This window comes from Equus caballus, chromosome 19 (genome assembly GCF_041296265.1).
Source record: "Equus caballus isolate H_3958 breed thoroughbred chromosome 19, TB-T2T, whole genome shotgun sequence".
Lineage (NCBI taxonomy): Eukaryota > Metazoa > Chordata > Mammalia > Perissodactyla > Equidae > Equus > Equus caballus.
In genome coordinates, this window is record NC_091702.1 from 48,081,632 (window position 1) to 48,109,248 (window position 27,617).

Sequence of the window (27,617 nt, forward strand, 5' to 3'; positions counted from 1 at the left end):
TAGTTATTTTCTTAATGGTTACTCTGGTGATTAAAATTAACATCCTAAATTTATAACAGGCTATTTGATTTGATACCAACTTAGCTTCAATAGCATACAAAATTCTGCTCTATACAGCTGCATCACCTCCCCTTATGTTGTTGTTGTCTTAATATCTTTACACATTGCATGCCCATTAAGAAAGATTTATAATTATTGTTTTATACATTTGTGTCTTAAATCATGTGGGAAACAAAAAAGAAAGTTAAAAAACAAAACTGTAATAATACTGGCTTTTATATCTTCTATGTAGTTGCCTTTACCAGTATTCCTTATTTGGCTTCAAGTTACTGTCCAGTGTTCTCTCATTTCAGCCTGCAGGACTCCCTTTAGCATTTCTTTTAGGGAAGGTCTACTGGTGATGAACAACTTTTGCTTTTGTGTTTCTGGGAATGTCTCAATTTCTCTTTCATTTTTCAGAGAAAATTTTGCCAGATATGGAATTCTTTGTTGACAGTTTTTGTTTTTTCTTTCAGCACTTTAAATATGTCATGCCACTGCCTTCTGGCCTCTATTGTTTCTGATTTGGAATTGGCTATTAATCTTACTGAGGATCCCTTACACATGATGAGTCACTTTTCCCTCACTGCTTTTAAGATCCTCTCTTTGTCATTGTAAAGTTTGATTGTAATGTGTCCCTATGTGGGTATCTTTGAGCTTATCATATTCGGAGTTCATTGAATTTCTTGGATGTGTAGATTTACATCTTTCCTCAAGTTTGGGAAGTTTTCAGCCATTATTTCTTCAAATATTCTTTCTTCCCACTTTTTTCTTTCTTTTCTTCTTCTAACACTCCTATAATATGTTAGTAAGCTTGATAGTGTCTCACAAGTCTCTTAGCCTCTTTTCATTTTCCTTTTGTTCCTCTGAGTCGATAATTTCAACTGTACTATCTTTAACGTGGCCAATTTCTTCTGCCTGCTTAAATCTGCTGTTGAACCTCTCTGGGAATTTTTCATTTTAGCTACTGTAATTTTTAGCTCCAGAATTTCTACTTGGTTCCTTTTCATAATTTCTCTTTCTTTATTGGTAGTCTCCATTTGTTCATTCACTGTTATCCAAAATTCTTAATTATTTTTTTCATTTGTGCTTGTTTTAGCTTCATAATTTCTTGATCTTAAAAAAATAAAGTTTTTCATCACTCTTTTAGTATCCTAAAAAGTCTTATTTTTAAAGTCTTTGTTATTCTTTTAATAAAATTAATTTCATCTGGAATCAATTGTTGTAGTAGTCAATTTTTTTGTTGTCTTTCTTAGCATTAGACTTCTTTATGCAGTCTGAAATTTTTTCTCTAGTTCCCCTTCTTTGCTCTCTACTCTGAGTAAACAGTTTTGTAGTTGTTCTCCACTAGTTTCTAGACCCCCAGTCTATAGTTTTCATAGTTCCTGATCCATGATATTACTGGGGATATGAAAAATAATCTAGCTACTGATCTAGCAAGTCAGAAGCCAGGCCCAAGAGTTGAGGGTTTAAAATCTTCCCACTGTTTTCTATTTTTCGTTATTATTTTCTTATGTCATTAATTATGATTAAATAATGTGGTTTGTAATATTCTACTTTTAAGTATTGAAGTTTTCTTTGTGGCTTTAATATAAGTTCAAATTTTTCAGTATTGAAGTTTTCTTTGTGGCTTTAATATAAGTTCAAATTTTTCAATGGGCACTTGAAAATAACACATTTTCAAAGTATAAAGTTCAAGATATATTAAACAGATTTCCCGTGTAAGTTGTTTCTTTGTTTCTCTGTGGTCTTCCTTGTTTTTTGTCTTCTTGAGTTGTCATTAAGTTGTACTAAAATCTCTCATTATTACTAGATTTCTGTTTATTATTTCTTATAGTTTTTGATGTACAATTGTTAATCCTACATTATTTGCCTTATTAAAATCTGTAAAGGGGCTGGCCCGATGGCCGAGTGGTTAAGTTAGTGCGCTCCGCTGCAGGCGGCCCAGTGTTTCGTTCGTTCGAATCCTGGGCACGGACATGGCACTGCTCATCAAACCACACTGAGGCAGCGTCCCACATGCCACAACTAGAAGGACCCACAATGAAGAATATACAACTATGTACCGGGGGGTTTTGAGGAGAAAAAGGAAAAAAATAAAATCTTAAAAAAAAAAAATTTCCTCTGAATAATAAAAAAAAATCTGTAAAACAGTTTCATGTTGATGGTACATTTCATCACTATAAATACAAGTAGTTTTCTAATTTAATATATTTTGCCTTGAACTTAACTTTGATATTAACATCATAACCCTTGTTTTATTTTTGCTAGTATTTATCTAGTATGTCCTACTACTAACCTTTGAATCACTTTGTTTTAGATGTTTCTCTTGTTGGTTTTTGTTTTATGATACATGCTGAAAGCCTTTTTCTTATAAAAAGTGACTTTTTTTAACTTACATCTATTGATGTGAGACATTTCATCTTAATTCTGTCATTTAAAAAATATATTTAGTATTTTTACATAATTTTCTGGGAGATAATTCACATCTCCCGTGCCCCCCTCACTACCCACCCCCCCCAGCACGTTAATGCAACAATTTTCCATAAAAAACTACTTAAAGAAAAGCTTTGGTCAAAAATGGAATGAAACAGCAAACAGTCCAAACAAATAAATAAGAATATTAAAAGACTGCTGCTTTAGAAATCTGACATTTTCACCAATTATATTCAAAGAAAACACACAAATGACATTTTCATGATATGTGTTTTCAGTGTTTCCTTGTGGTTGGCTTTCCTCTCCATCAAGCAAATGACAGTTGCAGTCAGTTGTAGTTTGTCATACTAGATCACAGAGGTTCACTCAGCTTCATATTTGTGAAGGCACTGGATAGAAGACTCTAAGGTCTTGAAATCCCAAATTGTCATGACTCCATCCACTCCTACCGGGTAAAATTTCCAATAATCTTGCTTGTCCACCTCATAAATAGGTACTTGAATGATGCTATTCTGGTACAGCATCTCTGAGGCAGTATTGTGGTCCTAGATTGTGACTCTCTTGTCCGTGTTGTGGAAATATTCCATGGCTAACAGGTGCTGGATGCTACGTTTCTGAATGCCTAGTTTGAAGACTAAGGTCAAGCAGCCATGCTCATCTTAAAGAGCACTGGAAAGCAGTCATGGCTGGCAGCTAAAACAACACTGTTTTCTGAGACAAATGAGCAGTGGCAGTAACTCTGTTTTCAGATTGAAAACTGAACACTGTTTAAGCCATCAGCAATGGACACGGTACTGTCATTGCTGACCCAGGCCAGAGAGCTCCCACTGGCAGAAAAGTTGAACCTGAGACCTAGCCTCCAGTGCCACCAAACTCTGACATCAGCTAACCAAAATGGCATACTGGTTGGCTTTTCATCCACTTCATTAATGTATGCAGAAGCACTCTGAATTTGAAGTCACATGATCCTGCTGCCAGCAAAACATCGTTGGGATGCCATTCCAAACTGTGGACATCAAATGAATAGGGGTTTTTTTTTCAGCTTCCATATGAATTGGCTTTTTAATGTGCTTGTTTACCCCTTGTCATTTTCATGCTCAAATAACAAATTGAAATGAATTGTGCTTCACTGTCCAGAGCAAATTTGTTCTCTAGAGGGGATCACTTCACAAAAGTGGCTGTATGATTAATTCTCAAGATCACCAGGGTTAGCTTCCAGACACTATCTTTCTGACTCCTGCAAAGGACAATGTGCTCACGCTTGAGAGCCCAGTCAACACCTGTGATGTGTCCAAGAGTGCTCCCAGAGTTCATGAGGTTTTACTCACTGGCTCCCATTCTTCTTATAGATGTGAACTTCATGGTTATCGTGGCGAAGGGCAATCCGAGCATGATCCCTGTTCCAGGCATGACAAGTGATCTAATAAAAACTGTTGTGGGGATAATATTCTTGGTGTTTCCAAAGGTAAGAATACCGGGTTCAGGGAAATCCTAACAGGCTCAGAGGGGAGAACTTGAAGACTCTGGTCAGTCAACATGAACAGGCTCTGTTCCCTTCTGCCACTTTTGTAGTAGGTTGTATATCCTCCTTTTTTTTGCTTTCTGTAAATACTTTTGCTATATGTTTTGTATTTTCTTATTTATATATATTATCCTTTGCCTAACTATTGAAGTTTTGGGGTATTTTAATTTTTTTCTAGTGGTTACCTTGAAGATAGAGTCTTAATTCTTCTTGAATTGTTATCTATGCATAATATAAATTGATTTCCCCTTATGAAAGGTAAAATTAATATAATTCCTCTTCCTCTAATTGTCTTTGCTTTCAATTCCCCACCAATTAGCCACTAAAATTAGCTATAAAATTATTAACTTTTTTGTTGGCAACTTTAACCTCCTCTCTACCTTCCATCTCTCCATTTTAAAATTACACCATTATTATTGTTATGAATTTTGTTTACATTCTATTTTATAATAATATTAGCCACTGTTGTTTAACTTTAGTTCTACAATTAAATAAAGTTAAATAATCACTACAGTCATGTGCTCCATAACAATCATTTGGTCAAGGACGAACCTCATATACTACAGTGGTCCCATAAAATTAGTACCATATAGCTAAGGTGTGTAGTAGGCTATACCATCTAGGTTTATGTAGGTACACTCTATGATGTTCACATAATAATGAAATAGTCTAACGACGCATTTCTCAGACCATATCCTTGTTGTTAAGCGACTCATGACTGTACACGTCCTTTGACCATGGCCTCTCCATGCATCTTTTCATTGCTTAGACATCATCCTGTAGTAGACTTTTTTGTAAGGGCTCATGAAGGTCTGTGTTTCATTTATGGTATTTTATAATGCATATAGAACCATTTATTCATAACTTATGTGTCTTAATTTACGTACATTCAAGCCTTGAATTCTGTAAAATTAGTTTGTTTCTGGTTTTTAATTCAAAATCTTTTTTATTAGGAAAGAATAGTATCTGTATTTTTTTGTGAAAAATGAGAAACAACATAAATGTAAAAATGTTAGGTATAAAGCAATTATCCATGAATCTGCAGTTACATCATAAAATGCCAACTACTTAAGGGTTCTAACTGTATAAGTGCCCGATGTATGAGGTCTTTACTGTTACTGTTATACTGCTACTCCAGTTAAGAATTCTTGCAACAAAGAAATTACATTAATATCCAAAGCTCTCCAACACATTGTCATCTTTCCTTTGTCTTCAGAGAACAGCTCACATACAGTCACTAATACCTTTATATAGATGAATTTTGTCTATTACTTTGGCTTGAGATCCACCCGCTACGCTCCAGCTCGACATTTCTAACTGCTCATTGAATAGTTAGCATGGATATCCCTGTAGCAACTCAAACTCATTTTCCTTTCCTCTCAAACCAGGTATTCTCCACGAGAGCTATTTTCAATACTCTATAGTCATCCTTGACATCTATTTCCTATGCCTTCCAAGCCCTGTTCCCCTAATGTTCCTAATCCTATCAGTTCTAGAGTTTCCCATGGTAACTCCTTCTTTGCCCCTTCTCATTTTCATTGTAGTTATCCTATTTCAGGCCCTCATTTGCTCTACTGCAACAGCTTCTTGAACATCTTCCTCCTTCACTGATAGATTAAGCATTATTGGAAAATAATCTTCCTAAAACATGTTTCAAGCAACCCAGGGTATATTTTATACTCAAGTTTTATGTTGGAAGAATTTACATAAACAGACATTTATCCTCTTTCAGAAGCCTTATGATTTTTTTCTGGAAATTTGTAGGAAATAAGTTTTAAAAATGAAATTACATTGACAACATACTTAGAAATAGAGATTTAATGAAATTTTACTGTGAATTCTTTTAAGTGCAAAATGTTCTTTAGTAAACTGACAAACACTTGGCTATTTTATCTTCTGTATATATCTGAGTTTTCATAATTCATCTTTGCTTAAGGTATGCATGAAAACAGGGAGAATGAAGCAATTGGAATGGAGATAATTGAAGACTTTGAGTGACTGACATTGGTAGAAAATTTTAAAAATACCTTTATTAATAACAACCATACTTAACTGACCTCCAGATTAGAGTTATAACTAAGAGCTTTCTTTGATACTCCTAATAAATATAGAAGTAGGCTGGGAATCTTCTTTCTTTTTTATTTTTCTTTTTTCAACATTCCAGGAAAGAAATGATGATATATGGAAATTATGTGAATAAATATCAGAATGCATATTTTTTTAGAGAAAAGTGTTATCATTCTTTAAATAATCTTCATTTGACATTTGTCAGAGTACATGCTATACCAAAATGATAGGTAGCTATTAGGTTATTAGCTTTGAAACAATCTATACTTGATTTAAATTCAGCTTTGCTATTAGTTGTGTGATCTTAGGCAAATTTGAATTTTTCATAGCCTTAATTTATTCATTTGTAAATTGCGAACAGTATCACCTACTTTATCTCAAATAATATGTACAAATCATATAGCACAGTGTCTGACACATAGTAGAAGGTCAATAAATGAAATTATAATGTTGATTCTTCCTTTGATGTCAATTACACTGGTAAAATACTAATTAACTTCAGACAATTTCTTTAATATTGAACTAATGATTATACCCAATATGGTAGTGGCTTTGCATTTAAAAAACACTGTGATTATTTAATTTAATCAAATTTATATAAAAGATTATATGTCATTAGATTTTAAAAGTAATAAACAATTTATTGTCTAACAGTTATTTAATTTAGATACAATGAGATGAGGTATGTGAATATGCTCCATAAACTTTGGGTACCATTTCTGTGACCTAGGTTGAAATCTTAATCCTACTTTTTATTAAAAACATAGCCTCAGTTTCTGCTCTGGAAAAAAAATGGTTGGGAATAGTGACAACAACTTTAAAGCGTTGCTAACAAAATCAAATAAAATAATGTATGTGAAACAGCTTTGTAAACTCTAAAGAATAATGCAACGACTAATTATTGTATTTTTGTTATTTTAACCATGACATTCATGGGATTTAATCCTATTGCTTTAAGTCAGAGTAAAGCAGATGAAAATAAAGGTATATCAATTAAATTTCAAAAAAGAAAAGCCATGCTGGAACAAGCAGATAAAAGTTCTGAAAGAAAAATTTATGAAAGCCTATTAATAAAGCCTTATTTATTTCAGAGCTGGAGTTATGAATAAGCCTGTGACCACCACAAAAAATAAATTAAAAGTGAATAATTTTCTATAACTTCCCTAAAATAAAAAAAAAATCCAGAGCTCTATTCTTTTATGTATCAGACTTTTTTCCTAAATAGCATTAATTCTACATGATACTAATGTATAAAACAGGAAAAATAATTATAGAAATAAAAGATGCTCATTTACATGATTATAGTTACAAAGGGTCCATATGTGTGACTATTCAATGTTTAAAAACATTTTCATGATAAAAAGAAAACAAATAAGACATTATATACCTTGGTGTGTGATGATTTATAAAACATAATTTTGTAAAACAATTCTTAACAAACAAAATCTTGAATGCTGCCAACAGAACTGTATGGTGATTTTTAAGAAAGCCTTTTTGGAAAGCTATCAAACACTGCCATCTAGGAAACTTGTGTTATTCATGGACTGGTTGGTCAAAACGTTCAGCCAAATGAATGTAAAAAAACTTAAAATTGTTGGCTTTTGCCTACCGTACCAAGATCAGCCTTAAGATCTGTTGGCAGACTTAACTTTCTTGATCCTTTAACTGAAACAACAGAAAAAGGAAAAAGGCAGTTGTTAATTATATAAAATTAAAGAGGAGTGTGGGTAACAGTATGTCTTACAGTATAATTATTAAAATCCTGATGAACATTACATTCAGTGAGCATGTATGGAAGTGGAAATATTGTTCAGTGTTAGTTCATTGCCATTCAGTAGTAAATATTTAATAGGCAAACAGAAACATGAGAAAAGCAATTGTTCTTACAGTAAGTAATTAAGTGTATCTTTGCATTGTTTTTTTCACATGTGGTATGAGAAGTGATTTCTTATTTAATTTGAAAAGAATCAAAAATCAATTTCAGATGAATCTAATAGGTAAAGAAATATTGCAACAAATGTATAAGCTCATATCATAAATAACAATAAGGGTAAAAACTGAAGAACTCTGTCAACATTTTTTGAAATAGAAAGAAAATTCTATTATAGATGTATATGATATATTCAAGGAAACCTTACCATGCCTATTGCAGATGAAATGACTTTAGCATTGAATACTACAATGTTAAATTCAGTAGATAAGAACATCTTGAAAATACAAAATATTTGTAAATGAATTTAGTTATATTATTATAAATCAAGCTACCAGAAAAATGTTTGAATAAACCAAGAAAACTTCTACAATTTATTGAAAAACTTTCCTCATTATTTATGTTAAAAATTTTACATTGAGCCTCTCGTAAAATATTTAACTGGAATGCATGTTATCACAGAAAGAAATGCATTAGGGGAGATAACATTAGAAATCTTTTCTGTCAATCAATACTTCATTAAGACTCAAATTGGTACTACCAACTAACTTATACCTTCTAATGAGTGATTTTCTTTACAACTAGGAAAGTTATATTAAAATAAAGATGCAGGATGATAGAATAGAAATAATATTAAACTTAAAGTCAGAAAACATGGCTCACATATTTCTGAATTTGTTGTTAGTGCCGTTGGGTTGATTCTGACTTCTAACGACCCCGTGTACAGCAGACAAGAATCCTGTCCGGCCTTTTTGCACCTTCTGGTGCTATATCAGATAACGCTCCTGCTGCTACTCATAGGGTTTTCATGGCCAGTGTTTTTCTGAGTGGGTGGCCAGTTCCTTCTTCCTGGTCTGTCCTAGTCTGGAAACTCCACTGAAACCTGTCCACCACGGGTGACCCTCCTGGTATTTGAAACGCTGGTGCCATAGCTTTCAGCATCACAGCAACACAAAGCAGCCACAGTATGACAACCAAGACATGGGTGGTGTGGTTCTCTGACTGGGAAACTAACCTGGGCCATAGTGGTGAGAGTGCTGTATCTTAACCACTAGACCACTAGGGCTGGCTTTTGCAATTGTCACCATTTAGTTATATGACTTTGGAAAAAATCCCTTCATCAATTTGCAGCTTAATTTTGTCTGTCAAATAATATTCTTGATACTATCTCTAGTGTTTCAGCTGGCATTTGATTGGATTATATAGTTGTATAAAACTTCAATATAATATAAACCTAAATTTACTTTTGTGTGTGTGAGGAAAATTAGTCCTGAGTTAACATCTGTTGCCAATCCTCCTCTTTTTCGTGAGGAAGATTGGCTCTGAGCTAACATGTGTACCCATCTTCCTCTATTTTATATGTGGGATGTCTGCCACAGCATGGCTTGACAAGGAGTGCATATGTCTGTGCCCGGGATGTGAACCTGCAAACCCAGGGTCTCCAAAGCGGAGCGCGCAAACTTAACCGCTATGCCACTAGGTCGGGCCCCTAAATGTACTTTTTGTGTCATGAAACATTACTTGTCTTCTGATTTTTCTCTAGCCATTTAATAATTAAAGCCATTCTTAACTCACAAGTCATACCAACATAGGTGGCAAGCTAGATTTGGCCTGTGGGCTGTAGTTTTCTGACTACAATATGCCATGCTAAACTACTTAGCAAAGGAAACCTAAGAATTATCATTCTAATAAAAATAATAGCAGCAAGCAGTTGTCTCTATGAAAAGACATTAAAAAATAATTCTATTAAGGGGAAATCAAATTTTAGTAATTTGGGTTTAGCGTTAGTAGCACAAACAAAAAGATGTTATTTATATCAGAATATGGCAAACATATATGTAATAATTATGCTTCAGAAGAGGTTGAAAATAGAGCATATTTTGTAAATTGATAATTCAGATGAACTGAGGGAGTGGTCCTATTTAAATAATCTTTTATTTAACTTTTTAAATAGGAATTAATTTTCTATGATGTAAGGATTTGTTTCATAATTTATCTTTTTGATTGTTTGTATTTTGTTTTTAAATAATAGGGTATTTCAACACATCTATATAATATCAATTACTTAAAAAACAGATTACAAAAATGCTTTCAAAAAGAGGGAAAACAGTCGCTGCCTATTGGTCAATAAGCCCAGATGCATACAGCAGGACGATGACCACAATGTCAGATGTCCTGCAACTCCCCAACATTCTCTCCGATGGAAAATTCACCTCCTATATTCTAGTACCTACTTGCTCTGGCTATCAAATCTACTCCAGTTTTTGGATCCCCCCTCCACTTTAACATGTACCTTTTTGGCTTTCTGTAGACTTCTTCCCACCTGAAAACTGGGAGTCCCCTCACAAACCCCATACTAATTGTGTGGGATTAACTAGGGAACTTCTTTAATAACAATGTTAATAACAGGCCCCTGTTATTTATGCACAGAATAATCCTCATCCTTGCTTGTCCAACTTGTAAACTCCTACTCATCCTTCAAAACAACTCAAAAATTACCTCCTTTCTGAAGGCAGCCTCAAGCTTAAGGCTTCATCTGATGCCATTATCTTAACTTTCATAACACCTTGTGCACATCTCCTTTATAACACTTACATTTTATTTTGCTGGATTTTTTTACTCTACTACCCACCAACATCCTGAAACTTTGAGTTTTCCAAAGGTAGGGATTGTATTCCCAATACCTAATGAAGAATTGGCATAGAGTAGGTGTATGATACGTGTTTGCTGAATGAATGTTGGAAAAACAGTAGTCAGAAGGTAGGAGTGAACCCTCTTTGAAGAGGGCTAAGCAGACTGAGAAAGTATGTTCAAGCGTTAGAGGAAAATGGTACATATTAACATTTGAGGAATTTGGGTTGGAAGATGAATAAGGCAAGAGGGAATAAGGCAAGTAGTCCTGAAAATGTATAGAATGAAAACAATACGTATTAATCTTTGTAATGTGTCCCTGGAAATGCAGCTCTCTGAATTTCTTCATTTTTACTGTTATCTAAACTAAAGCATACACACCACTGTCGTTTCATATTGTTAGCCAAAGGGCAGAAAATGAGAAGCAGAAACTTCTCACTACTCACTGGCTTAGCACACTGCACAGAGAAGAGAGATGGAGAATCTTGGCTCAAAGGATTCTTAGATGTGATCTAGTTCAGTATCCTAGTCAATGCATGCAAGTATTTCTCCTACAACATTCTCAACGTCCTACTTGTTTGAATAGTTCCACAACAGAAACTTTCAAAGGTATAACAAAATGGCAATTTTGGGTAGCTATAATTTCTACAAAACTTCGTTATATTTGAGCTCAAACTACTTTCATTTACCATTTACTAATTTGTCCTAGTTCTATCCTCTGGAGCAATAAAGAGTAACTGATTCTTACTCTCTCACATGCCAGATTTTAAAGCATCTGAAGATACTTAGGGGCCACCTCCAGATACTCTTAGTAGATCAGGAGGAATTTGTATTTTCAAAAGTGTTGTAGGTAATACTGATGCCAAGAGGTTGGTAGGTCATATTTTAGGAAATAATGTTTTATGGTTTTATGAATATTAATCAACCTATGGGACTTTCACTCAGGACCCTTCCACAAAAAGTACTTCCTGATATGCATCTCTGATTTTCCATACAAAAGATGCCATATTGTCCTTAAGTTGTTAAATTAGATATAGACATCCCTTTGCTGAGCCTTTTAAGGTCATTATGATATTTTTTAAGTTAACAGGTAACTTTTTGGTTCCTTCTTTTTGAGTAGTTATACAAATATTTCATCATATTTTTGATCTTCCATCTGCTAGTGAGGAATAAAAGGTGGTAGTTACAAGGATGGTAATGCCCCTATTTGAAGAGGCTCGATGCCTTTTTCTTCCCTCTGTAAAGCTCCACAAAGACTTTTGCTTTTCTCCAAAGCGGGTTTTCTGGTATTTGAACTGAAGTCCAGGGATCAAAAACACAAGTGAGCTAGATTCAGCTGAGTGACCCTGAGCTAGTTACTTAATCTCAGGATGATTGTTTCCCTTTCTCTGCAAAATGAGGATAATAATAACCTCTACTTAATAGGGATCTTGTCAGCATTAAGGGAATATGTGTAAAGCACTTAGCATGGTATGGTATACAACAAGTTTTCAATATTAGCTATTATTTTCAGTAATAAACTTAGTTGGCAAGAAAAGATTGTCATTCTTCAAAAATGACTTATCTGGGCAACATGTCCTACTTAAAATCTAGTGCCTAGCACACTCAATAAAGCCTCCAATTGTATATAGTACTATTATTTCTTTGCCCTGCACAATAGTACTTCCTAAGAGCTCACTGTCTCTTCAAGAGTGACATCACACACTTGATTCACAATGAGCTTATCTCCCATAAAAATCTCTTCAAATCATGTTGTGCATCCTCACATAGAATAGCATCTTTAATCCTTCACACTTTGAAGAACTGCCTGCCTTGGCTCACAGACAGTAACACAGCAAATAGTACCATAGGTAATACTGCTGCAGGGCGTGGAATATTGCTGCACCAAGCATTAGACTTACAACAGTTTGATTTCTTATAATCCTAGTCCTATTATATTCTGGGCAAACTGTCAGAAAATTCTTCTTGTTACTTTAACATGTCATGGCATACATTTTTGAAAATAAAAACAAAAGAAAGAAATTCATAACTGTAAACTAAAAAGGTGAATTTTATTCTACATAAATGATATCAGTAAATCTAGTTAAAAAAAAAGAAAATTCAAAAGAAAGCATCCCCACAGATAGGGTTAATCACTTACCTAGAAATTGTTAGTAGGATGGCATAAGAGATCAAAATGATGCAAATGAATGAAAAGATTGGCTGAATGCAAAATACACATTAATATTTATCTATAAATTCAGGCCTAAGGATCAGGTGATCGCCAAGCCCTACAGTAGCACCAGATTATAAACCTTTGCAAGACTATTCATCTTTACTCATAGATTTTCTGCCTCCCAAATTCAGGTTCAGTTACAGTAATGAGGCAGGGTAGTCTGGTGGCTTACCATAGTTTATGCCAGAATGAAGTCATATGCTCAGCCCTAAATATGAACAGAACTTCAGGCATTACAACAGAATTTTGCCTAGAGGGTTTCACATCTCTTGATTGTATTAATTCCTTCAACCACCTGTATATCCATATGCCTTTTTCCTAACTCCTATTTCAATTCAAAGTCAATGGATAATGCAGTTTGGCTCATCAGAGGACTGTTGTATTGGCTTCAAATAAGTCTCAGTTAGATCCCTGGTTCCACATTTGAATCAAAATTTTAGGAACAGAGTGAACCCTGAGTCAGTCTGAATATGGCTACTACTTTAATGGGAAATAACATAAACAGCTAGGTTAGAAGTTTCTAATTCAAAGCTTCTGATTAGTTGTTTCTTGATTAGAAACTGGATTGACTTTTGATTTCCAATGAAGGATTTCTACTTTGTTATGGCTAAGCTAAAACTAATATTTGGAAATTTAGAAGGGTCAAGGAAACCAAGGTCAGTCTATTTAGGCCACGGATGTTCATTATTGCTTTTATGGTAGCCAGTACAATATATTATTGAGAATCTATATTGTGGACATTAGCCCAAAGTTAAGGTTAAGAAACTTGGCTAAAGTTATAACGGTAGAAATTCACAGGTTAACATCACATTTCTCTGACTCCAAAGCTATGTCTTTTCCACTAAGCAACACAATCTTCCTGATATAGAAGATACCACTTGTGTGACCTGGATATCTTCTATAAAATAAATAAATCTAACACTAAATTAAAATAAGTTTAGATTAAAATGTTTGTAAAGTTTATTTATCTATCTATTGATTAATTAACCAATTGGTGGGAATACAATAATGAATTTCATTTGTCTCTATCTTCCCTAAGCCAGAAACTAAGATAGGACACAAACATCTAGTATGTATATAGGCACAGTTAAAAAAAAACACATACACAAACATTTTGGGGTTACCATGCCATGGTGGAGCCCTGAAAGTCCTATATGCCTCTAATTTTATTGCCATTTTTTTTTCTAGACGTGGCTATGGCAAAGAGGTATCTTTATCAGAATTTGCCCCAGCATAAAAATGTTTAATGTTGTAACTACTTTTCTTGCTACCTTAAAATATGTATTATATTTCTATCTAGATGATGTTAATGAATTAGTGACTTTTTATTAGTGTCATATGAGTAAGTGTTAAATGATTATGAGACTTTATTTCTGTTCTTGTCTATCTTGAATTATAAACTTCCCGAGAGAATTAGGTTCTTCCACACACTTTTTTTTTAAGCACACAATAGGAGGCCAAATAACTGGGGTCAGAGGACCTTGAAGTCTGAAGATTTGGGTTGGTTCAGACTAAGCCATTTACTAGCTGAGTAGCCTTGGGCAGCTTAGAGAATTGTTTTTCTTAGCCATAATTTCTCCATCCATATAAAAGACAGCAATACCAACCTTACAGGGTTGCTGTAGGGTTACATAAGATAATACACATGAAAAATATCTTGTTTGCTTTAAAGTATTATATCATTGGTGATTAAAATTTTTAGCAAACAAGCCTTAATAAATTCACAATGTGGTGATAATTTGTTGATTTTATGAACTATAAAAACTAAAAGTTATTTTCAAAGCCAGTTTTTCCTGGAACTTAAATGGTAAACTGTATTTCTGATGTTTCATGCACAGTATATCAAGTTCTTTTGAATTTCTTTGTTAAAACATTGTCTCCTCAGAACTCAGCAACTTCTCACTGCTCAGATGTCATATAATTTTACTTGTGACTAGTTTTTGTAATTCTCATATTTCTTTTTCTCATTTTATTAATGAAAACCAGGGAAAAAGCATAGGCTTTACAACCAAATATAACTAAGTTGAAATTCCAGCCCTACTTAAATACTCTGAGCTTCAGTTTTCTCCTCAGAAAAAAGGCCTATCACAGGGGTGTTGTATTATGTAAGAAAAAAAGAAACTACTGTCTGGAAAATTGTGGGTTACAATTATCTTTAGTTTCCTTGGTTATTGACTTTATTTAGGGTCTAAAACATTGGTAATTCATGCTTCTTAAAGTTGTAAATCTGGTGACAACTATTTTGGGATGAATGCCTAATTTAAGGAAGCTGTACAACCTGTGTTTGATTCTGATTTGGTCCCTCTGAACAGCAGCAAATATCAAGGACTCTGCATAAAATTTAGGTTATAGCACCTTCCTTTCTGCTCACTATTTTTGAGAGAGAACATTGCCCCTTTGAGGCAATTTTTTGGTGGAGTTTCCATGATCATCATAGTTATTTCTGATTATAGAAAGTATTTAATTGTGTTATGAAGAATTATGGGGAATTTTTATAAAACCACTCTTAGTTTTCGGCTTGTAAGTTCTCCCTGAATTCTCTGTTGGCCGTTCTATATTTTCTTATAGGCCTGAGGAAATTATTCAGGTTTTGAGTAGAAAAATAACACTATCAAAATCCGATGGAATATTTCAAAATCTTTCACAAAAGCCTTAGGAATTCCTGCTTTATATCTCATGAAGTCAGTGTCTATGGTTTTAACCATTGCTTCAGGGAAATTTCCCTTTATTCACCATGAGGGACCTGTGTTTTCAGCACAAAAATAATAAAACTTTTGAGACAAGTTGCGAAGTCTAGAAAATTATGGAGATGTGAATAACTTGTTTGTTCATAAAAGAGATTTTCACTTTCACCTGGCAAGTGATGTACTTGATTCCTCTGTCTCACAGCTGGTATTTCATTCCTATAAAAGCCTGGTGCTGCCTCGGGAGTTCTGGTAGCAAGTCCTAAAGGAAGGGAATAAAAAACTATTGGCATGTAATTTCTTAGACCAAGTAAACCAAGAATTTTTACCTTAGAGGTGAATTTCATGTAAACTATTTGGAAGGGTCTCTATTTTGTGCCTTTATCTGAGTATTTTGGTACTTCCCCAACAGAGGACTGTTTGGAGGGAAGAATCTTTCTTCTTTGGAGGATGCAGTGGGGTTCTAGCACATAGAATCACACAGAAGGAGCATTCAAGCTAGGCCATAAGACCCAGTTCTAACCCAAGTTTGAGAACAACAGAGCCAGTTAGTTCTTTGTGAGTATTTAGTGATGTTAGCCTCTATGATATTTTTATAAAGATATATTTACTAAAGATATCTAAATAAATAAATTGTAATAAAGACAAATATTTCTATCATGCTAGCCTTCACTTGAACTCGATAGCATAATGTGTGTTGTATATTGTGGACAGTAAGAATCATGAGGATGGATGGCTGTATAGGTACCAGCAGTACTGGAGACTGATGCTAGCCTAGAAAGAGATGTTCATCTGAGAAAGTGATATTTTTTCTTTTTGGTTAGGAAGATTCATCTTGAGTTAACATCTATTGCCAATCCACCTCTTTTTTTCTTTTTTGTTTGCGGAAGATTAGCTGTGAGCTAACATCTGTGCCAGTCTTCCTCTATTTTGTATGTAGATCATCACCACAGCATGGCTGACAAGTGGTGTGGTCTGCGCCCAGGATTGGAACCCGCCAACCCAGGCCACTGAAGTGGAGCGTGCTGAACATAACCACTACACCATGGGGTCGGCCCCATGAGCAAGTGATTTTTAAAGGCACACCTTCAAGGAGGACAAATTAGAAAAATACACACTTTGTAGGTAGATATAACCCTGCAGTTGAAGGCTTGGTTAGTTTTCAACTCTTAGTCCAGAGAAAAAGGGGCTCTTTCCTTTAGAGGATTGCAGTTCTGTGCCAGGTAAGTGGAGCTAGGTCTGACTGTTAGCTCCTGCTCACCCCTTTGGGAGGTGTTTATGCAGTACACAAATTGCACAACCTTACCTGGTGAGTGAAAAAGGTTATGCAGCTTCAAGAAAAAACAACTAACAATTTGTAAAGTTATTAGTTTAATGTTGGTTTCTGCAGATAGACTGTCACATTTGGCATGGAGTATGTTTATTTTGTTCACTAGTCTATTCTCATTGGATAACATAATATCTACCTAACTGTAGATACTGAAAATTATTTGTTGAATAGTTCAGTGAATGAATAGATAATATGAAATGATTGTTTTATCCAGGAAGCTAAGAACATCAGCATTCTAGTTGGCTCATTGGGGTTCTTTCAGCTCACAATTCCTACTCTGGTCTCTCTCGCTATCCTCAAGGAAATATTTAACAGTTTAAAATTTCACTCTATTTTTCCTGTATTTATTGGGCTATTAGAGGGAGTTTCAGATCCATATAGAAAATCAGAGTTATAAAACGCTTACTGGTCTCTGGCTTTCTTAAGTTCTAACCTCTCTTACTCAGAGATATTTGTGTCAATGTTTTAATCTGTTTTTAGCAGACTTTAAAGGGGTGAGGGTCTGAGATCCCAAAATAAATACTGAGAAGGGAAATAACTACTGAAAAAAGAATATCAAAGAAAATTCACAGAGCCATGGTTCCCAAGTGCTCCAGAGACCAGAAGCATCAACTGGGAACTTGCTAGAAATGCAGAATCTCAGGCCACATTCTAGACTAACTGAATTAAAATCTCTGGCACTAGCAATCTGTTTCAACAAACTCTTCACATGATTCTGATACATTCTTATGTTCAAGAATCACTGTACTAAGTGAAAAAAAAAAGAGAGGGCAAGAATAGTATTGGTTCTTAAATGCTACATATAAAAAAAAGGGGAGATAAAAACAGATAAAAACGTAATAATTGCCATTATTAATCAGACCTAATGAACTACTTCTGAGTGTATAAATCAAAGTGACTTGTTAGAAGGCATGACTACATTTCTTAAGTTTTCAAAAGTTTTAATGTATTACAAATATTCTAGTTTCTCTTATTTACACATATTGGTTCTTTCATTCATAAGTTATCTAAACATTTTAATTGTTGTGTTTTCATTCTTTTCCTCCTCTAGAGATAATAAGCTTCATGAGTTTTGTAAACTATCATTAAAGTCTTAAATTTGCTTTTTTTCATAGTTACATTTTAGTTTTATGAGATCGGGCTAAGAAGTCTGCATTTATCCTAACTATACTCTTTCTGATAATCTAGATTGCACGTAGCAATTCCTAAAACAAAAGCAAGAGATTGAAGAATGTGTTTTATGTACATGTATTCTGGAAATAGCATCGGGCAGATTCTCCTTTGTGGGCTTAAAAAGATCCCTTAATACGGCACAGTTACTTATTTTTATTTTTCATGGGAAATGAATGGAATGAGCAAATATTATTTCCAGTATTCTTAAGTAAGATAAAATATGTTGGTACTTTTCCTAGAAAGATAAATTTCACATCTTTTAACAAATATATAATGATGAAAAAGTTGTTATGTTAAAAAAAAATCTCTCATTCCTTGTTATGATTATCTGTAATTTAAAGTTGCTACTATAAAAGAGTGGGATGTGCCCCTCAAACCAATCTCAAGGCACTGAAGTGATAAATGAATCTTATCACAGTTAGTCATTTCTGTTCCAAGTAACATAATACAAAGGTAGTCCAAACCTTCCTGCTTTGAAGCATGACTGCATGCAAAGTCCTCTGAGTCTGCCTTGCAAAAAACCAAAACAAAAGAGTGTGGTGTTGGTGTTTCCAGATCTGCTCTAACATTAATGAAAGAAGCAACATCATAGGCAGAGAGCTAAAAGCAAGATGTCTACTAAAAACCTCCAGCAATTATCATAATTAATTATGAAATATTGAAAGACTTATCCCTGAGATTGGGAACAAGGAAAAAGATGTCTGCTAACACCACATCTATTCAACATTGTACTGGAGGTCCTAGCTAGTTTCTTCCTTTAGAAAGAAGAAATAGAACTGTCATTTTAACAGGGGGCATAATTGGATTAAGAGGCAATCCAAAAGAATTTACAAATTATTGGAATTAAATAAATTTATCAAATTTTCTGGATATAAGGTCAATTTTAAAAAATTAATTGTATTGTATATTCTAGACACAGACAATAAGAAAAAGAAATTTTAAAACTTACAACATAAAAAAACATTAAATACAAAGGAATAAATCTAATGAAAGATGTACAAGACTCCTACAAAGAAAGCTAAAAATATTATTGAGAGAAAGTAAAGAAGACATATATAAATGAAGAGATATTAAATGGAAAAATCAATATTGTTGAATTTTTTTTTTTTTGGAGGAAGATTAGCCCTGAGCTAACTGCTGCCAATCCTCTTCTTTTTGCTGAGGAAGGCTGGACCTGAGCTAACATCTGTGCCCATCTTTCTCTGCTTTATATGTGGGATGCCTACCACAGCATGGTGTGCCAAGCGGCACCATGTCCACACCTGGGATCTGAACCGGTGAAGCCAGGGCTGCCGAAGTGGAATGTGTGCACTTAACTGCTGTGCCACAGGCTGGCCCCAGTTGACTATGTTAACCTGCCTAATTGATATATAGATCCAATGAAACTGCAATCATTATCTAAACACATTTGTTTGTGGGCAAACTGAAAAAATCCTTTCTAAAAGTTATATGGAGACACAAAAGACCTAGAATAGCTATAACATTCTTTAAAAAGAACCACAAAAAGAAAATTGGAGAACTCACACTATCAGCAATACTATAAAGGTAGAGCAATTAAAACAGTGTGGAATTGGATAAATGATAAGCATGCCAATGAAATAGACCATGAAGTCTAGAAACACACACATACATACATGTTAAAGTACATTAATTTGTGGCAAAAGTACCACTTTAGTGCAGTGTGAGAAATGACAGTTTTCCCATAAATGGTGCTTATCAACTGGATACCTAAAATGGAACGAATGAACCTTGACTCCTTTCTTACATTATACACAGAAATATATTCCAAATGGAACTTGAACTTAAATGTGAAAGGTAAAACAACAAGTCTTCTAGAAGATAATATAGAAAAATAGCTTCAGGACCTTGGGGTGGACAAATACTTTTTTTTAAAACAAAACACAAAGCACTAGCAATAAAAGATAATATTGATAAATTGAGTTACATTACCATTAAAAACTTCTGTTTATCAAAAGACCACCTTTAAGAGAGTAGAAGTCAGGCCACAGAATGGGAAAAGATATTTTGCACTATATACATCCAACAAAAGACTTCCATGTATATATGTATTTATCTATCTAGGTACATACACAGAATTCCTATATATCAGAAGAAAAATTGGCAACACAATAACAATGAATAAAAGTCTTGAATATCTTATAAAAGAGGATATCAAAAAGAGTTAAGAAACATAAAAGAAGCTAATAAAAATTATTAGACATCAGGGATATGCAATTCAATTTAATTCCATTAGCATTACGTACACACCAGAATGATTAAAATTTTTTTTAAAAATTAAACATTGGCAAGCATGTGGAACAAAGGGAACTTTCATACACTGTTAATGGAAGTAAAATTGGTGCAACCACTTTAGAAAACTCAGTAGTATTTACTGAAGCTGAACATATACATACCCTATTACCCCAAAATTCCACTCCTAGATACATGTACAACAGAAGTGAGCTTTCATTTGCATTAAAAATTGTAAAGATTGGTCAGAATGGCTTTATGTATAATAGCTCCAAACTGAAAATCATCTAAATGTTCAACAATAAACTGCATAAATAAATTGAAGTATATTCATATAATAGAATATTATATAACAGTGAAAAATCACTCAGCAACATAGATGAATATCATATACATAACGTTGAGCAAAATAAGCAAGAAACAAAAGAAGTAAATATTGCATGATTCTATTCACATAAGAATCTAAAACCTACAAACCTAATCTATGGTGATAGAAGTCAGAATAGTAGGTACTTTTGTAGGGGTTAGTGGCTGAGAGGGGCATGAGAGAGGTTTCTGGGGTTTAGAAACATTCTATATCTTTATCTGGGTGTTGTTTACATGGTGTATTCATTTGTAAAAACTAGTCTATCTGAACTCTTAAGATTTATGCACTTTGATATTTATATATTATCCCATAGTTAAAAATGTTTACCTCAAAAGAGGTAAGGCCAAGGTACACAAAAAAATTCCAAATAAAAAAAGCAAGAGTTGTAGTATTAATAGTAAACAAGGTAGAATTCAGGTGAAGAACACATAATATGAAATGAACAATGGTGATTAATGGTAAAGGATGTAGTTTTTGTGAATATATTTCTGAATAATCTACACATGAATATTCTTAAAATAAAAACACAGCAGATACAAGGAAAAATAGACAAAAACATACTAGTATGATTTTTAAATTTGCCTTTTTTCCATCCTTGACAAGTCAAGTAATCAAAATACATTCATGCACCGCATAACGATGTTTCGTTCAAGGATGGACTGCATACTATACGATGGTGGTCCCATAACATTACTATCATATAGCCTAGGTGTGTAGTAGGCTATACCATCTGGGTTTGTCTAAGTACACTCTGTGATGTTTGCACAACGACGCATTTATCAGAACATATCCCTGCCATTAAGTGACACGTGACTGTATAAGTAAGGATATGAAGGATTTAGATAACAGAATTAATAAGGTAACACAAAACTACTTAATGCTACATATTTACATTAAATAACTCTTGGGTCAAAGAAATATAAACAAATCATCTACTATATAGAAAATACTCAATGCAATCACAATTTATCAAAAGCTGTACATTTAATGCAGAGTTCAAAGGGAAATTCATCCTTATTAACTTGTATCACCATGTAAGAAATAATAAATATAAATAAATTAAGCATCTACCACAAAAAAGTTGAAAATGGAAAAATAAAATAAAAGGAAAGCAGAAGAGGGAACTAATAAAGATAAAAGCAGAAAGCGATAAGTTAGAAAACAAAAAACTCAGTAAAACCTTTGTTTGGGTTTAAATAAATAGCAGAATAGATTGACTATTAGCTAGTCTAATTAAAGAAAGAAAGAATTTCAATCTTTGCATATGTTACATTATACATTGTTAGAAAATTTCCATAATGAAAATATTTTTCTTTATAGGAAAGTAAAAATATACAAAATAAGTAATCATAAGAGGTAATTGACTTGACAAGGGAATTCTACCAAAACTTTAAAAAGTAGATAATCCCAATAGTATTTAAATTCTTGGGCATAAAGAAAGAAGTCTTTAGAAGATCAACATCTGATTACAAAAAACTGCTCTAAGGTAGAGATACTGCACCACAAAGTTAAAAGATAAGTGAGAAAAATATTTGGATCTCATGTCACAAAGGGATAATCCTCTTAATTTATGGAGAGGTAATACAAATTGATATGAAAATGACAAACAACGCTATAAAAAATTGGTAAAGTATAGGAATAGATGAGTTACAGAAAAAATATTTAAACATGAGTTACAGCTTAAACATATTAAAAACTATTCAACATCACTCACAATAGGTGAGATGTAAATTGAAACTATATTGACATATCCTTTTTACTTAATAGACTCACAAAGGAAAAAAAATTTGAGAAGCAATATTTGCATGTATTGTTGGAAGGAGAGAAAATTGTTGCAAACTCTAAGGGGAACAATTTGGGAGTATCTATAAAGATTAGACAGTCATACACGCTTTGATCTAGCAACTCTAATTTTAGGAATTTATCCCATAGATATACCTGTACACATTTGAAATGAGAAATGTACAAGGTTTAGTCACTGCAGTATTGTTTGACATAGCAGAAGATTGGTACCAAACTAAGTGTCCTTGAATTGGTGAAATTATTAAATTATACTACTATTAAATTACTATGTAATTCGATATCATATAACTATAAATAAGAATGAGGAAATACTTCATGTAATGTAATGGAAAGACAAGATACACAGTAAAGCGAAACAAGCAAAGTATAGTGAAATGAATATACTTTGAAATATACTATCTCTATAAAAAAAGAATATATGCATATTTGGTTTGTTTACAAACAAATGGAAGGATAAAAAAGAAACATAATAATGATTATAATTCAAGAGAATAGAAACAATGTATGGCGAAGGATGGTAGGGAGATTTTTTCGTTCTTTTTTTGATGTTTGAACCATATAAATATATTACTATTCAAATTCAGATTATAGACGAGAATTTAAAGTGAGGTTAGGTTATTTAAATTTGATATAGGATACCTAATTATATTTTATATTAAAGATTCTGACATGGGAAAATATGATCAAAGTAGTATTTTAAGAAGATTAATTTTGCAACATGATATGCAAAATGAATTGTAAGAGGGAGAGAAAGAAAGCAGAGACACCTGTTAGGACATTTTTGGGATACTCTAGATATGGGGTAATAAATACCTAAATTAAAATGGTGCCAATGGGAATGCAAAACAAAGGGTAAATATATAAGACTGTGTTTAAAATAAAAACAGTAAAATAAGGATTAAATAGATATGATTAAAACAAAAATTTACACAGGACACTAGGTTCTACTTAGCCTACATTTCTGAAGACTAAGGATAAACAACTAATAACTCTTAAAAGATGGAGTAAACTGAAGAAATGTCACATTCTAATGAATTTCTAAAAGTCAAAACTTATTGCTTTATAAAGACGTTATTAAATGTTTGCAAATTTGTATGTAGATCAAATAAAAATAAATAAAATAATTAAAATAAAAAGGAATTATAATTTTTTTGATACTCTGTGAAAACAGATCTACAATTCAGTGTCAAAGACATACCTAACATTTTTGGTGCTTAAGAATTTACACATTACTATATGCACATTTTAGAAAAATAACATAAATAAAAATTTAAAAAATAAGCAAACCATTCATAATCCCACCACCCAACAATTTCAACTGTTAATATTTTTTTCACATACCTTAAAGACTTATTCCTAGGAATCTTTATACTCACATTTTTAATATATTTTAATGGCTCACCCTTTATCTTGACGTTCTACTTCCAACATATTACCATTTTTTCTTTCTTTGTCAATGAATATACATGTTTCCAAACTAGGGTCCAGAGAGATGGTATCATGTGCTGCACCTATAGTATATATTTCCCACTAATTCAGCTCTAGCTATAAGAAGACAGAGTTTCTGTATAATATTATCAATTTTTACTTAGAATTATTAATATATCTGAAAAATAACTTTCCTTTAAAATGTCTTTAAAAGTATTGCACTCATACTTCTGATCTCAATTTTTTGGGAGGCCAAAAATATTTTTAAAGACATTTATTTCTATTTGGTTTTGGAATAAAACTTGCTTATGATTAAATTCCTAAAACTGAATTACACCTGATTACTAAAATTACAAATTTTACATTATAAGAATTATGAAAATAAGCAGGAGATTACTGCAGTGAATTACCAGAAGCTTGAAAATACCACTCATGTTTACCTGAAGTGGGAGACTTGCATCGCTCAAGTTCCTGGGGAACTGGACTATCATTCAACTCAGTTAAACCTGAAAATAAAATGACAAAAAAATGAGTTAAATTTTGCCAACACTTCATAGATAATTCTTATTTCTTAATTCCAATAAGTTTAAAAAGGTATTTTTTTTCTCCTGTGAAAGCTACTTTTCTATGCTCATGTTATGACAGTTATTCTTAAAATTTGTTTCAAAAAGTGATATAGGGGGGCTGGCCCCATGGCCGAATGGTTAAGTTCGCGCGCTCCGCTGCAGGCGGCCCAGTGTTTCGTTGGTTCGAATCCTGGGCACGGACATGGCACTGCTCATCAAACCACGCTGAGGCAGCGTCCCACATGCCACAACTAGAAGGACCCACAATGAAGAATATACAACTATGTACTGGGGGGCTTTGGGGAGAAAAAGGAAAAAATAAAATCTTTAAAAAAAAGTGATATAGGAAAAAGTAAGAAGCAATAATTAATTGATATACAAAGTGTAATTGAACATGGTGGAAAGACATAAAATTTCTTTTATTTTTTATATGAAATAGCTACTTTAATAAATAACCTAGTTCATCTGAAAATAGACTAATAATAATACAAATGAGAAGGTGTTTTTAAAAAGAGCTAATCAAATCTTCCACTTTCAAGAAAAATGGTTATTGGCTTTTAAAGAGATCTTTATGGAGATGCTACAAATTTTAAATATTACTTGTATATAAAAATGCAGTATTACATAGTACGTACTAAGTGATTTGTTCAATGGTATCAAGTTTCTTCTTATAATCACTACATTTTTCTCTTATTCTAATATTTCTTATTTTCTATTCTGTTTCTTTCCTGACAAAACGAGGATAGACATAATAGATCAATAAACATTTTGTAAGTCTCACTACATCTGCCAGTCTGCATTTCTATGGCATTCATAAAATACCCTTAATTATGATTTTCCTATCCTTCTTTGAGAGTCTCACATACTTTTTCTTTGTCAATAAATATTCAGAGTTTCTACTTTAATGTAAATCTCCCTACCCAGGAAAACTTAAGAGCTGTTGTCAATTACCAAAACCATCTTTCCCACCACCCGCTTCTTTATATAATTTGTACCAGTAAACTTGCTGTAGGTTCAAAAAGTCATAGAATTTTAGAAAAGGTTCGTTGTGATATTCTAGCCCAACCCTTATGTTTTATAGACAAGAAACTTAAGTTCAAAGAGTTTTAAAGTATTCATTTAAGGTTACAGAACTAAGTGCCAATGCTTAAGTAGAATTCTTTATATATTTTGGTTGAGTTTTTTGTCAGAAGTAGGTATGGTGAATATTTTCTTCCAGTATGTGACTTATCTTTTATTTTCTTAATGAAAATGGAGTGTCTTTTGATGAGCAAATTAGTTTACTTGACAATTAATTTTTTATTTCATTGTGATCTTTTTTGGATTCCAGTATAATTAATCATTGCCTACCCATGGTCATGAAGATATTATTCTTAATTTACTTCAAGAAGCACTTTAATTTTTAGCTTTGATTTTTAGGGCTATAATTCATCCTAAGTTAATATTGACTATGGTGCGAGGTAGGGAGTAAAGTCCATTTTCTCCCCCTATATGTTTGCCAAGGTGTTCCACCATTATTTGTTAAAAAAGACTTTCCTGTCTTCATTGATTTTTATCAGTGCCGTAGTCAAAAATAAATTGGCCATATATGTGAGGGTCTATTTCCGGACTATCTATTCTGTGATCATTGGTCTATTTGTCTATCTTGTTTGACTACCACACTATCTAATTAACGTAAGTTTTATAGTACATCTTGAAATCAGGTAGTGAAATCTTTCAACTTTGTTCTTTTCCAAGAGTGTTTTAGTTATTCTAGATTCTTTGCATTTCCATATTAATTTTAGAATCAAATTTCTACAAGAGGATATGCTAGATTCTTATTGTATTGTGATAAATCTATGGATAAATTTGGTAGAATAAACATCTTAAAAACAGTGAGTCTTCCAACTCTTAAACATGGTATTCCTCTCCATTTAAATGATTGTTAGAAAATTTCTGTCTGCACTGTTTTGAAGATTTCAGCATAGAGGTCTTGTACTTGGCATTTTTCAAGTCTTCTATTTCCTTTTTGGTCTTCTGTCTAGTTCTCACATCGTTATCAGAAGTGGAGCATTGGAATTTCCAATAATGATTGTTTAATTGTCTATTTCTCCCTTTTATTCTGTCAGGTATTGCTTCATGTACTTTGTAGCTCTATTGTTAGGTGTATATATAATTGTTTTATCTTCTTGATGGATTGACAATTTTATTATTTTAAATGTCCCTCTTTACTTATAGTAATATTTTTTCTGCTTTGAAATCTATTTTGTCTATATTAGTATAGCTACTCCAGCCTTCTTTTTTTTTTTTTTTTTGAGGAAGATTAGCCCTGAGCTAACTGCTGCCAGTCCTCCTCTTTTTGCTGAGGAAGACTAGCCCTGAGCTAACATCCATGCCCATCTTCCTCTACTTTATATGTGGGACGCCTACCACAGCATGGCATGCCAAGTGGTGCCATGTCTGCATCCAGGATCCAAACCAGCGAACCCCAGGTGGTGAGAAGTGGAACATGCGCACTTAACTGCTGTGCCACCAGCTGGTCCAACTCCAGCTTTCTTACGGTTGCTGTTTGCATGATCATTTTCCATCCTTTTGCTTGCAACCTATTTGTATACTTTTTGTCACCTTAAGACAGCATAGAGTTGGATCTTGATTTTTAAAAAATCTGGTCCAACAATCTCTATCTTTTGATTGGATTGTTTATCCACAATCAATGTTATTATTGATATAGATAGATTGCATCTGTCATTTTACTTTTGGCTTTCTGTGTGTCTCATGTCTTTTTTGTACTTCTAATCCTCCTTCACTGCTTTGTTTGGCATTAAGTAAATATTTTCTAGTGTAACTCTTCAATTTCTTTAATAAATTTTTCACTATATTTTTCCAGTTCTTTGTGGTTGCTCTAAGACTTAACATGTATGTTTTATCAGGATCTACTTCAGATGTATACCGACTTAATTCCAGTGAGATATAGAAATATTACTCTTTTATATCTCTATTTCCTCTTTCTCCTTTATGTTCTATACATCCATATGTGTTACAAACTCAACAATGTATTGTTACAATTATTACTTTATATAATTTTATGCTTTTTATAAAAGATGAGAGAGGAAAGGAAAGCAAACATATATTTATAAAGTTTGTATATTAATATTCTGATTTACCATTTCTGGCTCTCTTCATTTGTTTTGGTAGAT

At 33.1% G+C, this 27,617-nt stretch overlaps 1 protein-coding gene and 1 pseudogene across 24 annotated transcripts in view; both read right to left on the reverse strand.

The window, feature by feature from the left end:
• Positions 1–27,617, reverse strand: part of STXBP5L (syntaxin binding protein 5L) — a 349,911-nt gene that overhangs the window by 48,847 nt on the left and 273,447 nt on the right. For 10 of the 24 annotated variants that reach the window (XM_023623677.2, XM_070243718.1, XM_070243712.1 and 7 more), the window contains 3 exons: positions 24,316–24,381; positions 15,694–15,786; positions 7,679–7,729 (listed from right to left, as the gene is read on the reverse strand). In XM_023623677.2, coding sequence (XP_023479445.1) covers positions 7,679–7,729; positions 15,694–15,786; positions 24,316–24,381 — 210 coding nt within the window. The remainder of the gene's footprint in view (positions 1–7,678; positions 7,730–15,693; positions 15,787–24,315; positions 24,382–27,617) is intronic. The other 14 variants (XM_070243721.1, XM_070243724.1, XM_014732867.3 and 11 more) reach the window with 2 other exon arrangements.
• Positions 2,701–4,030, reverse strand: LOC138919234 (actin-related protein 2/3 complex subunit 1A pseudogene; annotated as a pseudogene).